A 13,281-nucleotide genomic window follows, 5' to 3' on the forward strand; every position below is an offset into this window, starting at 1 on the left:
TTTTCTTTTTGTTTTTGTTTTTTTTTTTTTTTAAAAAAAAAAAATACATTTTTTTAATTAAAAAAAAATTAAGTATGCGCCACGTGTTAACATCTGATTGGTCCACGTGAAATTTCGATAGGTCAACTGATGGATGGACTAACTTGGTCATTTATCAAAACCATATGGACCTCCTATGATAAAAACCAAACCTCAGAGGGGAAAAAATAAAGTTATCAAACCCCGGAGGGTATTAAGTATTTAACCATTTTTTTTCTTGTGATTTGGGGGGGAACTGGGCCACTCCCAATCCCCCTGGGTCCATCATTGGGGACTTTCTTCATTATTTGTAGCATGTGAAAATCACGCGCTCTTAAAATAACACTAACAAAGTTGAAGAAAAATAGTATGTAAGAATTTGGTAACCTTTGGTGATTGTTGCTTAAGTACTTGAATTGAGTAATCCAAAAATTCAGACTTTAACGTTTTGTTGAATTTACAATCTTAGAATCAATCCTAGAACCCTCACAATATATTGGAGAGTGTCTGCTTCTCATGTTCATATTGTGATGGATGGAGAATCACATGCTTATTTATTGATAGAGCAATACACTTATCCAATTTATCTAACATTGCTTCATTCCATCAAAGGAGACAACATTTGGTGAAATGAAATAACATTTCACCTTTATAGTTAACTGTATATTAATTATCCAAAAGTTTTATTTAATAAAAATTCTCTTAATATAATATAATATATAATATATGTGACATGTAAGCCACTTTAAATCTCCTTGTAGGAGATGAGTTCTAACATAGTAAGGTTAGAAACAATGTTGATATGATATTCTCAATCAAGCATTTGATCAATCCTTATTAAAAAAAATTAAAAAATCAAGGGTTAGTTAGGACCACTACTTTAATATTGTGGGATAATTGTAAGATAGAAATATAGTATATAGAATTATTTTAGAGAAAATTTTATTAAAAAACATGTACTTCTCACATATTATTAAAATAATAATATGATTCTCACATGTTAAGAGATATATGGCATTTTTCTCACGACAATAACTAATACATGAACAAGTGTACACTATAGGTTATGTTTGCTAAGAGGCTGGGCTGGACCAAGACCCCAATCCCAAAAAAAAAAAAAAAAAAAAAATTCTCATACATTCACCTCAAAATTAACCCTAACATTACTATTTTTTATATAACATCAATAATTTATTTATTATTATTTAAATAAAAAAATCACTACAAAACAAATTTTTTTGCATTTTTTCATACAAATTTAAGAAGAAAAAAAGCACTACAGTGCAGGCCCGGTCCAGCCTCTTGGCAAACATAGCTTAGGGTCTGTTTGCCAATAGACCGGGCTTGCACTGTAGCAGGAACTACAATGTTGGTCAGAAATGGGGTTCACTGCCTACCTGAAACACAAGCCTGCAACACTCTTCTCCAAATATTATTTGCATGGTCCTTCCCATTAACCCAACCACTACATAACTCCACTCATTTTCAACGACAAAAAAAAGAAAGAAGAAAAAGCCCTAAAACTTCTTCCTCTCGCATAGCTGAAACTTCTCACAGATTTTTGAAACCACCCCCACGCATTTTCATTATCTCAAACTCCTTCTTCTATACACAGACCTAAACCAAAATAACTATCTTTCCATTCTCAAAATCCTTTATCTTCCTCTGTACGCAGACCCAGACCCAAGAACTATAGTTGGGTCTGGGTCTGTAGCGGCATTGTAGCTACAGTGTGGGCCCGGTCTATTGGCAAATATACCTAATTTAGGCAATCTATGTAAGATTCACCATGACTATATAGGCTGCGTTTGTTAAACGCTTTTGGTCCAATACTCATCTCACTTTTTTATTTTTTCAACTTTTTTTTTTATTTTTACATCACATCAATCACTTTTTTATTACTATTCAAATAAAAAAATCATTACAAAACAAATTTTTTTTTTTTTCATACCAAACATTCTTACTTTTTAACTTTTTCAAAAAATACATTATTACTTTTTTTTACATTAATCAATTTTTGCTACGAACCAAAATCATTTAACAAACACACCCTATACAAAATTCGGACAATTTAATAACAAATAGAATCCAAATCCTTAATACCTAACCCATTTATTGAACCGTCATTGTTCATCTTAGAAGTCAACTACCATTGAAAAGCGTATCAACCACCCTGGCAGAACATGATTCTCACTCATTTAATTCTTTTTTTTTTTTTTTTCTAAGCTCACTCATTTAATTCAAGTTCGATGTGGAGTATACTATGGACAAAAAACTTGTTTATGTTATATTTATATATGCAGAATCAATCAGGATAACAAGCTCATAGTCAACTAGTCAACTCGCACGAACATAAAACCAACACGAGTTAGAAACTGTTAAAACTTATTCCTCTTGTTTCTCTTCTTTCGAGTCCGATTAATTACACACTTCACATCATTTAAAAATTTTAAATATATTATTTACGTTGTAATGCTATTTAATTTTTTTTAAAATAATATAATATTATATAAATAGTTAAATGCTGTAAAATTTAATTTAAACTATAATAATAAAATAGAGAGAATTTTGTTCCGTCTATCATCTGCTACTTCGTCATTTAGCTGAGTTAGTTGTTAACTTAAATAAATAATTAAATCACTAATGCCAACCTTCGATGTGATGAATATTTGATAAGAACATGTGCCACGAGGCAACATTACATATATATAAAGAAAATAATATTTATTTCCACACCAACCAAGTGTCACTGCTCCCTAGCTACTATCCAAAACTTGCACCTAACATTTGTGGTGGCCAATGTTGCCAAACAACCTATTAAAGATGAGAAAGATGAAGAAATTCCCCTTCCTAAATATTTGACTGCAAGCAATTTCATTGAGGATTAATTTCCAAAATCATGATGGACATGGCTTATTGGAATCGTAATTTCTCACCATTTGCTAAACTTAACGTACGAAAAGGTCATTTTCTTCAAATAAGTAATACATTTAAAATGAATTTAGGGTTTTAAATCCCTCAAAGAGTTCATTTTTCTGTGTTGGTATTTTTGACAGAATTAAGTATACTTTGTTGGATGATTTGGAAATGACTTAAGGTAATTTCCGTCTGAGATATCTTGGAGTTCCTCTCATTTCTTCTAGGATTTCTGCAGTAGATTGTGGGGCCTTGCTCAATAGAATCACTGGTCAGATTGATTCCTAGTTGTCAAATAATCTTTCTTATGCAGGCAGACTTCAATTGATTTCTTCTATGCTTTACAACTTACAAGTGTACTGGACTAGTATTTTTATTCTTCCTAAGAAGGTTCTAAAAGCTATTGAGCAAAAGTTCAAGAGAGCTTGGGGATAAAAAGCCATGCGGTGCTTTTCATAGCTTCTTATAATTTATTTTCACATAAATCATTTAACAATGCTATAAAGCACTGCATGGCTGTTGTAGGTCATTTTCTTCAAACAAATAATACATTTAAAATGAATTTGGGGTTTTAAATTCCTCGAAGAGTTCATTTTTCTGTGCTGGTATTTCTGACAGAATTAAGCATACTTTGTTGGATGATTTGGGAATGACTAAAGGTAATTTCCGTGTGAAATATCTTGGGGTTCCTCTCATTTCTTTTAGGCTTTCTGCAGTAGATTGCGGGCCCTTGCTCAATAGAATCACTGGTCGGATTGATTCCTAGTTATCAAATAATCTTTCTTATGCAGGCAGACTTCAATTGATTTCTTCTGTGCTTTACAACTTACAAGTGTACTGGATTAATATTTTTATTCTTCCTAAGAAGGTTCTAAAAGCTATTGAGCAAAAGTTCAATAGATTTCTTTTGAATGGAAAGCATGAGGGGATTGCCAAGGTCAAAGTTTCTTGGGTTGAGGTTTGTTTCCCTAAGAAGGAGGGTGGTTTGAGGTTGAAGAGGCTTGATGTTTGGAATCAGACATCCATGCTTAGGCATGTTTGTAGTCTTTTTGCTAGATCTGGTTCCATTTGGGTGGCTTGGGTGAAGGAGAATTTGTTGAAAAGAAAGAGTTTTTGGAGTGTTAGAATTCCTCAAAATTGTTCTTGGAATTGGAAAAAGATTATGAAATTGAGGGATATTACCAAAAGATTCTCGAGGTTTGAGGTGGGAAATGGGGAACACATTCATCTTTGGTTGGATTGGTGGCATCCTGCCGGAATTTTGCTCGAGCAATTTGGTTATAAGGCTGTTTATGATGCCCAAAGCAGTTTGGAAGCTAAACTTGCATCTGTTATTCAAAATTGTAATTGGGCTTGGAGACCAACTAGATCAGAGGCATTAGTTGAGATTCAAGCTAGATTATTTGAAGTTGGTTTGGGATCTTGTGATAAAGCCGATTTGGGATGCTTCAAGGAAAAAACGTTTATGTTTGCTCAGAAACTTAGGAGGTTCTTAGGGAAAAGAAGCAGAAGGTTCTATGAAGTAAATTGGTTTGATTTCCTTTTGCTATTCCTAAACAGGCTTTTATTCTTTGGCTTCCTATGAAGGATAGGCTCATTACGGGGAAAAGAATGTTGAAATGGGGTTATCAAGGAAATGTTCAGTGCTGATTCTATCATCATAAATTGGAAACTCGATCTCATTTATTTTTTGAGTGTAGTTTCAGTTACAGAATTTGGAGATTTTGTATGATGAGGTGTAGAGTGGGAAATATTTATGTGGATTGGGATGATATTGTTCAGCAAGGTTGCAGTACTTGGATTCATAAAACTCTTAAGTGTTTGCTCTGCTGTTTGGTTTTGGTATCAGTTGTCTGCAATCTTGGCTTACCAGGAATGAGCTCATTCATGTTGGCCAGCCATGTACTAAGGAGCAGCTTTTGAAGAAGATTGTTTGGGAAGTGAGAAATTGTATTGCTGGAAAAGGAAAATTTTCTAGAACTCGTGAGAATATTATTCTTTGTTCTATGTGGAACTTACCTACAGAACTCGTTAATTAGTTGCTGGGATGTAGTTTGGTTTTGTTTTCTAGTTTTGTTCTGTTTTGGTCTTCTGTTAAGACTTGTTTTGGGGTTTTGTTGTTTCCTGCAGTAAGCTGGGTTGCAGGTTTCTTGCTGTTTTCTAGTTGTGGCCTCGTATAAAAGGCTTGTAATGGGGTTTTGAGTTGTTGTTTGATTAGTTTTAAGCTTAATGAAATTTCTTATTCATTAAAAAAAAAAAAAAAAAAAAAGGGGGGGGAAAAATTTAAAAAAGCCTCTTAAATTACAAGCCGTTTTCGATTTAGCTCCATAATATTCCAAAAGTGATAAAGTAGCCCTCTAAACTACCAAACTATCGTATTTTGGCCATTCCGTTAGTTAAAACCGTTAGTTTGGACGGAAACTGCAAAACGACATCGTTTTGTTATGGGTAAGTTACGACAATGCCCTTTTATGAAAGAAAAAAAAAATTTGGAAAAAATATAAAAAAGCCCACCAAACTACCGGCCGTTTTCATTTTAGCCCCCTAATATTCAGAAAGTGATAAAGTAGCCCCCAACAAAATGACGTCGTTTTTCAGTTTCTGTTCAAACTGACGGTTTTGACTAATGGAGTGGCCAAAATGTAATAGTTTGGTAGTTTAAGGGGCTACTTTATCACTTTTGAAACATTAAGGAGCTAAATCGAAAACAGCTAGTAGTTTGAGGGGCTTTTTTATATTTTTTCAAAAAAAAGAATTTGGGGGTTTTACTTAAGTTTAATTTAAAATTGAATATATATATATATATATATATATATATATAATAGAATTGAATTTATTAAAATTGAGGCATATGACAAGACATAAAGGACACACATCTCAATAATTGGAATTGGACCTAAGAATTTGAGCTTATGCCTAACTTTGTCTACTTTTCTCATTTCGCATTAAAAATAAAAAATAAAAAAATTAAAGCATTTATGTCATATCATAAAACCTTTTCAAATAAAAATAAAAAATAAATAAAAACACCTAAGAAAAACAAAGCTCCCTTTCTTAATGGGAAGAATTCCTCAATCAAAACCGTTGGAACTACATACTGCTGCATTGATTTTAGGCCGTCTGATGAACTGACCTACAGCATGTACGCAACATGAGAGGTCAAAGAAAGGGCACGATTACAAGGTTCTCGATGCGTTGAAACGCTGCAATTGCATACCACGAAAAGCGTTCTTCAAAAAGGCGCCGAGAGCCGCGTACTCCTCAAGCCCCCGGACATCAGCCTTACACCGGAGGAACTGGGGAAAGAAAAGCCAAAAGCCGGTAACCATCACGAATCCAACGGTCAGGATCCTAGATATCAGCCTCGGCAACCGGAAATTACCGGGAAGGGTCTTCTTCAGAGCGATCTCGACCATCAAACAGACACCGTGGAGGAGAAAGAACCACGTGATCTCCCAGGTGGGCCGCACGCGGCCCAGGTAGTAAAACATGAGCTCGTGCATTAGAGCCGAAGCCAGAAACGTCCCCAGCACCGCTGGAAAAGCGGCCAACCTACGACCTACAACACGGTTACACGTGTTGAGGACAGGTTCGTATACGGTCGGTCGTAGTATGCCGGTGACCATGAGGTTCCATCTTCTGCCCCAGAAGTCTTGCAACGAGGTGGAGAGGTACGGATCATCGAACTGCGGCTCGAGTTCCAGGCCCAGGAGGGCTCGAGTCAGGGCTGCAACCATGGCTAGGATGATTTCAAGGCCGAAATATATGTGGAAACAGTATAGAACGAGTATGGCCGTTGGATGAATGTGGTCGCGGTAGTCATAGACTCGGACAAACAATGCTACTAGCAGACCCTTTACTGCAAAATTGAGAGGCGATTTCTGGCCAATTTTGGGCTTTTTGGGAGCAATTGAATGCGATTTTCCAGGTGGGGTTTCTTTGATTTGTTGGATTTTAATGGGAAAACAAGCCAGGGCAAAGAAGCGGCCAAGAGAGAGTGATGGGTGTGAGGAAAGTGGCCCTTTGCCAAATGCAAAGAGCAAGAGTTTGAAATTGGCGAGCCAAGCAATGAAGAAAGCAGTGGTGCCTCCGAGATGCACGGAGGAGAGGTTGAGAGGAAGGAGAAGGAAGAGACAGACGATTGGGATTACAGCAAGAAGCCTTGGAATGCCTCTGCGGACAAACTTTCCTAAGCCATAACAGTAGCTTAGAGATATGAAGACTGAAAGCCATACCTTGGCGAAGTTCTTCATCTCAGTACCCTCCATTTTCTGTGTCTGATACTGGATCTTTGCACGTGATCAAATATGAAGAAAAATGTTCAGAAACGTTAAAGCCACTAGGCACTAACCCACTAGGCACTAACCCACTAGGATATTTTTATCACCAAAAATTTTTGATAAGACAAAAATATTATATATATAATTAACTAGGTATTCTCGAATTAATTTGAATGGGAAGAAATCCCGTTCTGTTTTGTTTAGGCCTAATAATTGATTCAAAAGTCATAGAAATTAATCTTTTAACTCAGATTTATTCTCCTTTACTTCAAAAAAAAAAAAAAAAAAAAAACTCTTTTAACTTTATTTATTTATTAATATTTAATTTCTTAACACTATTCTCCTTCATGCCTATAAATTGTCTCTTCTGTAGTTCAAACCCGTGAAAGGATGCTATAAAGAGCCCATTTTCTTCAAATTTTGAAGGACCGACATCTTAAATTCGCCCTTCATCTGATTTTTTCCCATCCTTTATTTTAGATGATATGCTACATTGATCCTTCATATATACAAAGGATTACCATTCATCATCTGATATCCCCTATTGTATTCATTTCTCTCCCCTTTAATAGCTTAATAAGAGAATTAAATTTCTCCCCATTTCTCCATAATTTCCAATTATGCAGGACCCATTCTCCAAAATAGATAAAGATTAGAAAAATATTGTCGTTCTACAAAATAAAGAATGAGGTGTATGTTTTAGAAAAGTGGTTTTTCAAAATAGAAAAAAAGTAAGGTTATTCTTCAAAATTTGAATAAGATTTTAAAGGATGTATCTAAACAAACGCTCTTAAGGGCCTAATCATTGATCAAAAAGTCTTAAGACGGTTGGATACTGATTAATTAAGAGTATATAGTCTTAGGATCGTAACATATTTTCAAATTCTTTTCTTAGATTAATCAAGAGTATAGTCATTGCAAACAAATAGTAAACACTAACATAGAAGTGTCAACAATTCTAACACTACAATATTTAGCCTATTAGAATTCTTCTAAAACAATGTATGGGTGGTTTTACAGTCAAAACTTTGGGAGACCAAAAGATGATAGCCCTTACTTTTCCTTCAGTCAGGCAGCTTCCTCCATATTGACAAATCAACCACTTCAAAAGATCAATAATTTCAACCCTCACTCTTATCATGTTTCACCACCTGTGTGTTGAAAAATAAATTACGGTTATCTGAACTCGAAACACAGCCGTTACACATTCAACAATGGGACTTGAAGTCCAATATTACTGCTGCTGCTCATAAATCTGCATGTAGGCCTCAGAGAGTGCAACCATTTGAGGAAGTGTTTCTGAAACATGCAGATCCTGCATCTCATACCTAAAAATATTGAATGTCATAAGCGTCGGTTGCAATACTTCTTACATTTTCATTCAAGGTTATGCAAATCGATGAAATATGGAGTTACCATAATTCTTCTGACTTCCGTTGTACAAATACCCGGTAGAACCCTTCGTTAGGTTTACCATCATGAACAATATTAGCAATCAAATCATACTTTGACCGCAATTTCTCATTCTCCTTGGCCGTCAGCAAGGGTATGTAATCCTTCAACTCCAGGTTCTTCACAGGAAAGTTGACTGAGACAAAGACAACATCAGTTAGAACAAGGCACATGAACTGGCCAAGTTCCACATTATATGATAGAAATAGATTCATTATACAACTTACAGATATGGTAATGAAATCTTACCTAATGTAGGGTTCTTCTCCACAAAAAAGTTGTTCTTTGTAAATCGACGCATGTGAAGAATAAGATACTGTGGCAATCTGGTAACGCGATATCTCATCCTTGCTATACGAGGACGGACAACTTCAGTGACAGTTTCACCATCAAACTTCTTCAGGATGTTGAAGAGTGGAACCTATAACAAAATCATAGGCATGATTTTGGTCCATGAGAAACACTATCAAAAAAATGCATATAAACCCACATTTTCTCTAGAACAAATATCTATCGATGACTTCCAGTAGTGCATTTTTCCAAAAATAAACTGAAAAAAGGCCACTTTGGTTCAGATAATTGTATTCTTTAAACTAATGATGAGATGATTGCTGTTGCAGTTAATACTTTTTTTTTTTTGTTGGCGCGGTAAGTTACACACACGCACCTAGTTGGTCTTGAGCCAATGATTTGACCATCCACCCTATTCTTAGAAGAGGGGAGGAAGTGCCATTTGTGCCAGAGCTCATTGCAATTAATACTGGTATTATGCAAATAAAATATAGATGTAGAATCGATAGCAGCCCAAATTCTAGAACAAGAGGCCACTTCCAATATATCACCCAAAGCCCAAAGGTCCTTTTTTTTTTTTTTTTTTTTTTTTAAAAAAAATAAAAAAAGAACCTCCAATTCTCAGAATTAAAGACATGAAAATGGAAAATTCTTCAAATTTTTGTGATCACTCTTGAAAATTAAAGGCATTGTTTACTGTGATCCTCGTCTTTTGAACTAAACAGGGCCATAAAAGAACTGGCCAATTTCAAGCAGCTCTTGTATGGAACCAAAGTGGTGTAGAATGCTGCACCTTTCTCTAACTGAGCTTTCCTTCTCATGTTACTTTCTGAGAACCAAACCAGGTCTTAAAAGAACTCTCCAACCATTGGCTCTCTCTAACTTTTACACTCTAATAAAGTGGCTCCGACTGCTGCCTATGTAAATCAAGAGATAGAACAACTATATTTAACCCTTATCTCTCCCTCCTTCCCCTGTCATCTTACTTTTTTGAGAAGTAAAGAGTGCATTGAAAGAATTTGCCAATTCCAACTTATTTTAAAATACCCTTATCTCTCCCTCCTTCCCCTGTCATCTTACTTTTTGAGAAGCAAAGAGGGCATTGAAAGAATTTGCCAATTCCAACTTATTTTAAAATACTCTCTCTCTCTCTCTCTATTTGCTAATTCCCACTTATTTTAAAATTCTCTCTCTCTCTCTCTCTCATATCAATTAGCCAATTCCGTCTTATTTTAAAATACTCTCTGTCATATCTATCAATAATAAAAAATAAAATAAAGCCTTAGTTGATTAGAACCCTTTAAACAAAATCTACTAAAGACAACAGAAAATACATATCCCATTTACATTGCAACCAAACTAACAAAGAAGTCAAAGAATACCTGGGGTATTATATTTTTCTCCATCACGTCTTTGAAAAGAGGAGGTGGGGGCAAATCCAGTCCAAGCATTAGGAACGGCATTCTGGAAGTTTCTGCCACATCCGCATCATGTTTAATTCCACCATCTGTGAGTTTTGAAACAGCAATCTGGTCATCACTGCTTTCTTTCTTCTCAGTAAAAGCTTTGTTATGGATCTCTTTCACAACCTCCAATTCGCCCTATCAAGCGTGTAGTAGATTCTATATAAGCACAAGTGAATAATATCCAACTACTAACAACAGAGTGGACAGCAAAGAAGAAGGATGATATATACACCTGAAAGCAATCATAGATAATGCTTTTATTTTTCTTTGTTTTAAGATCAGCATGCAGTGTGTTAAGAAGCCATGACATGAATTCAACTGGGTCAGACTGCATGCCTATCCGAAACCGTTTTTTACTGGCTTTCATAACTGCCTGCAGAAACTCATGCGGGCTCACCTGTAAAGAAAGAAAAAATTGATAAATATGACTTTCATGTTCAAGAACTATTAATTCAATGTGACACTCACTGGGATTAAACCTGTCCTTTAAAGTTCCGTGCATGCCAAATCTTCCGTGTGAGTTCTCCAAATCGATGAACAAGTGAAGATTTGCTGTGTTTATAATTTTCACGGATAAGAAAAAAATTTCTTAAAGGAGTAACTCTCATTAAAGATTGTATTGTGACATTCACAAAATCTGTCTCCTTGATGTTGTTAAGGCCCACCTGAAATTTGCCAAAATCATGATTAACACTTCAAAATGGTCCAAATAACATCTCTAACAATAAAACAGAAATGCAATTTTGTACGAGAAAGGCCAAAGATAGGTACCATTCCTGGGAGGTAATCAGAACCATCAAGTGCCCTAGACCATTGCTTGTTCTTGTCAAGTTGTTCAACTTGTTCTTTAGTAAACCTGCATATAGGTTAGCCGGACAAAAACAAAATAAAAATTAAGAGCTTATGATTACCTAATTCTATAAACTCAAATCTTAAATAAAACATGGACAATAGCATGTGAGTCAAAACATAGCATATCACTATCACAAATATCACTGAGAAAATGAAGCTGACCAATGTAATTTTTGTTTTCCAAAAGAAATTGTTATCCACATGGATCAAAGCACACATCCAATGAGAGTCAGAACATCAGCATGACCACATGCTAACACATATGTATCAAAGCACACATATCCAGTGGGAGTCACAGCATGAGCACAGACGCACAGAGAAAGATCGGGGACAACATGGAATAGAGATGAAATAAAATAAAAGCACTTAAACCAAAACATAAGCACACCTTTGATTCAGAACATGCCGAATGTCATCTAATGAAGGGTCGTCAATTTCATAACCATCGGGAAGGCAATAAACCTGTTCAGTCCGAAGATTGATGTAAACATGATGCCCTGCTTCGAGGCTGTGAGTATATGCATGAGACTTTTTCCCTCTTCCTTGGTAGTACTTCCCACAGACCAAACAGGCATACACATTCAAATTCGAGAGAGACACAGAGCAGAACTTCTCAAAATCAAAATCCAAAACCTGCAAAACATAGAAGAGCAATGGAACACACACAATGAAAATGCATTTATACAGATATATATGCCCTAGTTAATATGGAGATACGTACAACTTTGATAGAGAAAGAAAAAGAAACTGCTCAAATTCAAAACTTAAAACCTCTAAAGCATAAACACATAAGTCAAAATAAGACACTTCTATGCATCGAGTAAAGCAATTACACTGACGCATATGCAGAACTTACACATAGATATACACCAATAATGTTGTTAAATTATCTTTAGTATCCAAAGACGAGTTTTATACCTGTCGATTAACGGTATCAAGATAAGGACAGTCCCTCCGGCGCTCCACCTCACGGCTTCGCTTTCCTTGACTGTATGCTTGCTCATGTTGATCGTCATCGTCGTTGTCGTCATCGTCATCATCATCTTGTTGACCACCTTCCTTTCTATCGCTATTTTGCTCAGCACGCCTATGCCTCTCATCTTCTTCCTCCTCCTCATCGTCATCATAATTCGCTAGTCCGGCAAGAGGATTCGCTATGGGAAGAGGAGGCGGCGAGGGAGATGACTCCTCCTCCACCACTTTCCGCCTCTTCGATTCAGAAGCAAACCCTTCCTCCTCCACCAAGTCATCATTCTCTCTCTTGGATTTCATTTCTGTTACTTTTTCACTTCGCTTATACAAACAAAATTTCACCAATCTGCCTATATCTCTCTCCCTAAAATCTCCAGGGTTTTGCGCTTAACAGAGCAAAGAGAGCAACCAAATAAAAAATATATTTGAAGAAATTGACGATAATTTATTGACGAACCTGAGAGTGATACTGAGAAGCTGAATGTGAAGTTTCGGTCACCGGTAACTCGGAAGAAGTGGCGAGTCGCGTATCGGATATATTCGAAGGGAGCTCGAGAATGCTCTTCTCAACTGTGTAAGACGAAGCCTATAGACAGCGCTGAGTTACCCAATGACAAATCGCCAGCTCCTAAAGAGATCCATACCCGGTCAAGTTCGGACCTGGAGAGAAAGACGAGCACGGCCCGTTAGTTTGCAGAGGGGGTTTGGTGGTTGTCCGTGTCCATGGTAACACGTCACCCCAAACCTGCAACAAGTAAGATGGGCCATTTTTTTTAAAAAAAAAAATTCTAAACTACTGGTTAGGGTATTTTTTTTTTTTTTGAATTCATATCGGTTTCATTCATAGAAATTATGAGCATAAAGCTCTCATAAGCAACCATAGCCAAAACTACTAGATTACAAGCGTCACAGAAGACGTATTATATTTCAAACATAAAACTAATCTACTAACCCATGACTAATATACATATTAATAAACAGATCTGTGCCAAACAGACTCAAACTAATGCGTAACTAGTGCTTATTCCTCGGAA

General features: G+C 36.0%; 2 protein-coding genes across 4 annotated transcripts; both read right to left on the reverse strand.

The window, feature by feature from the left end:
- Positions 1 to 5,974: 5,974 nt before the first annotated feature.
- LOC132172059 (acyl-CoA--sterol O-acyltransferase 1-like) lies at positions 5,975 to 7,248 on the reverse strand. The gene has a single exon (XM_059583492.1). It carries the CDS (start codon positions 7,200 to 7,202, stop codon positions 6,111 to 6,113), a length of 1,092 nt encoding a protein of 363 aa, XP_059439475.1. The 5' UTR covers positions 7,203 to 7,248; the 3' UTR covers positions 5,975 to 6,110.
- Positions 7,249 to 8,087: 839 nt separating this feature from the next.
- On the reverse strand, positions 8,088 to 12,882 carry LOC132172797 (uncharacterized). Of its 3 annotated transcripts, none has more exons than XM_059584369.1 (10): positions 12,705 to 12,882; positions 12,194 to 12,563; positions 11,664 to 11,908; positions 11,195 to 11,279; positions 10,903 to 11,088; positions 10,656 to 10,820; positions 10,340 to 10,558; positions 8,916 to 9,087; positions 8,631 to 8,802; positions 8,088 to 8,542 (listed from the first exon to the last, which is right to left on the reverse strand). In XM_059584369.1, exons 2-10 carry the CDS (start codon positions 12,545 to 12,547, stop codon positions 8,449 to 8,451), a joined length of 1,692 nt encoding a protein of 563 aa, XP_059440352.1. In that variant the 5' UTR covers positions 12,548 to 12,563; positions 12,705 to 12,882; the 3' UTR covers positions 8,088 to 8,448. The 3 variants fall into 3 exon arrangements, with proteins under 3 accessions (XP_059440352.1, XP_059440351.1, XP_059440353.1); XM_059584368.1 differs by having other exon boundaries at positions 12,194 to 12,611; XM_059584370.1 differs by having other exon boundaries at positions 12,194 to 12,549; positions 12,705 to 12,718.
- Positions 12,883 to 13,281: the final 399 nt, after the last annotated feature.

The sequence above is a fragment of the Corylus avellana genome, chromosome ca2 (genome assembly GCF_901000735.1).
Source record: "Corylus avellana chromosome ca2, CavTom2PMs-1.0".
Lineage (NCBI taxonomy): Eukaryota > Viridiplantae > Streptophyta > Magnoliopsida > Fagales > Betulaceae > Corylus > Corylus avellana.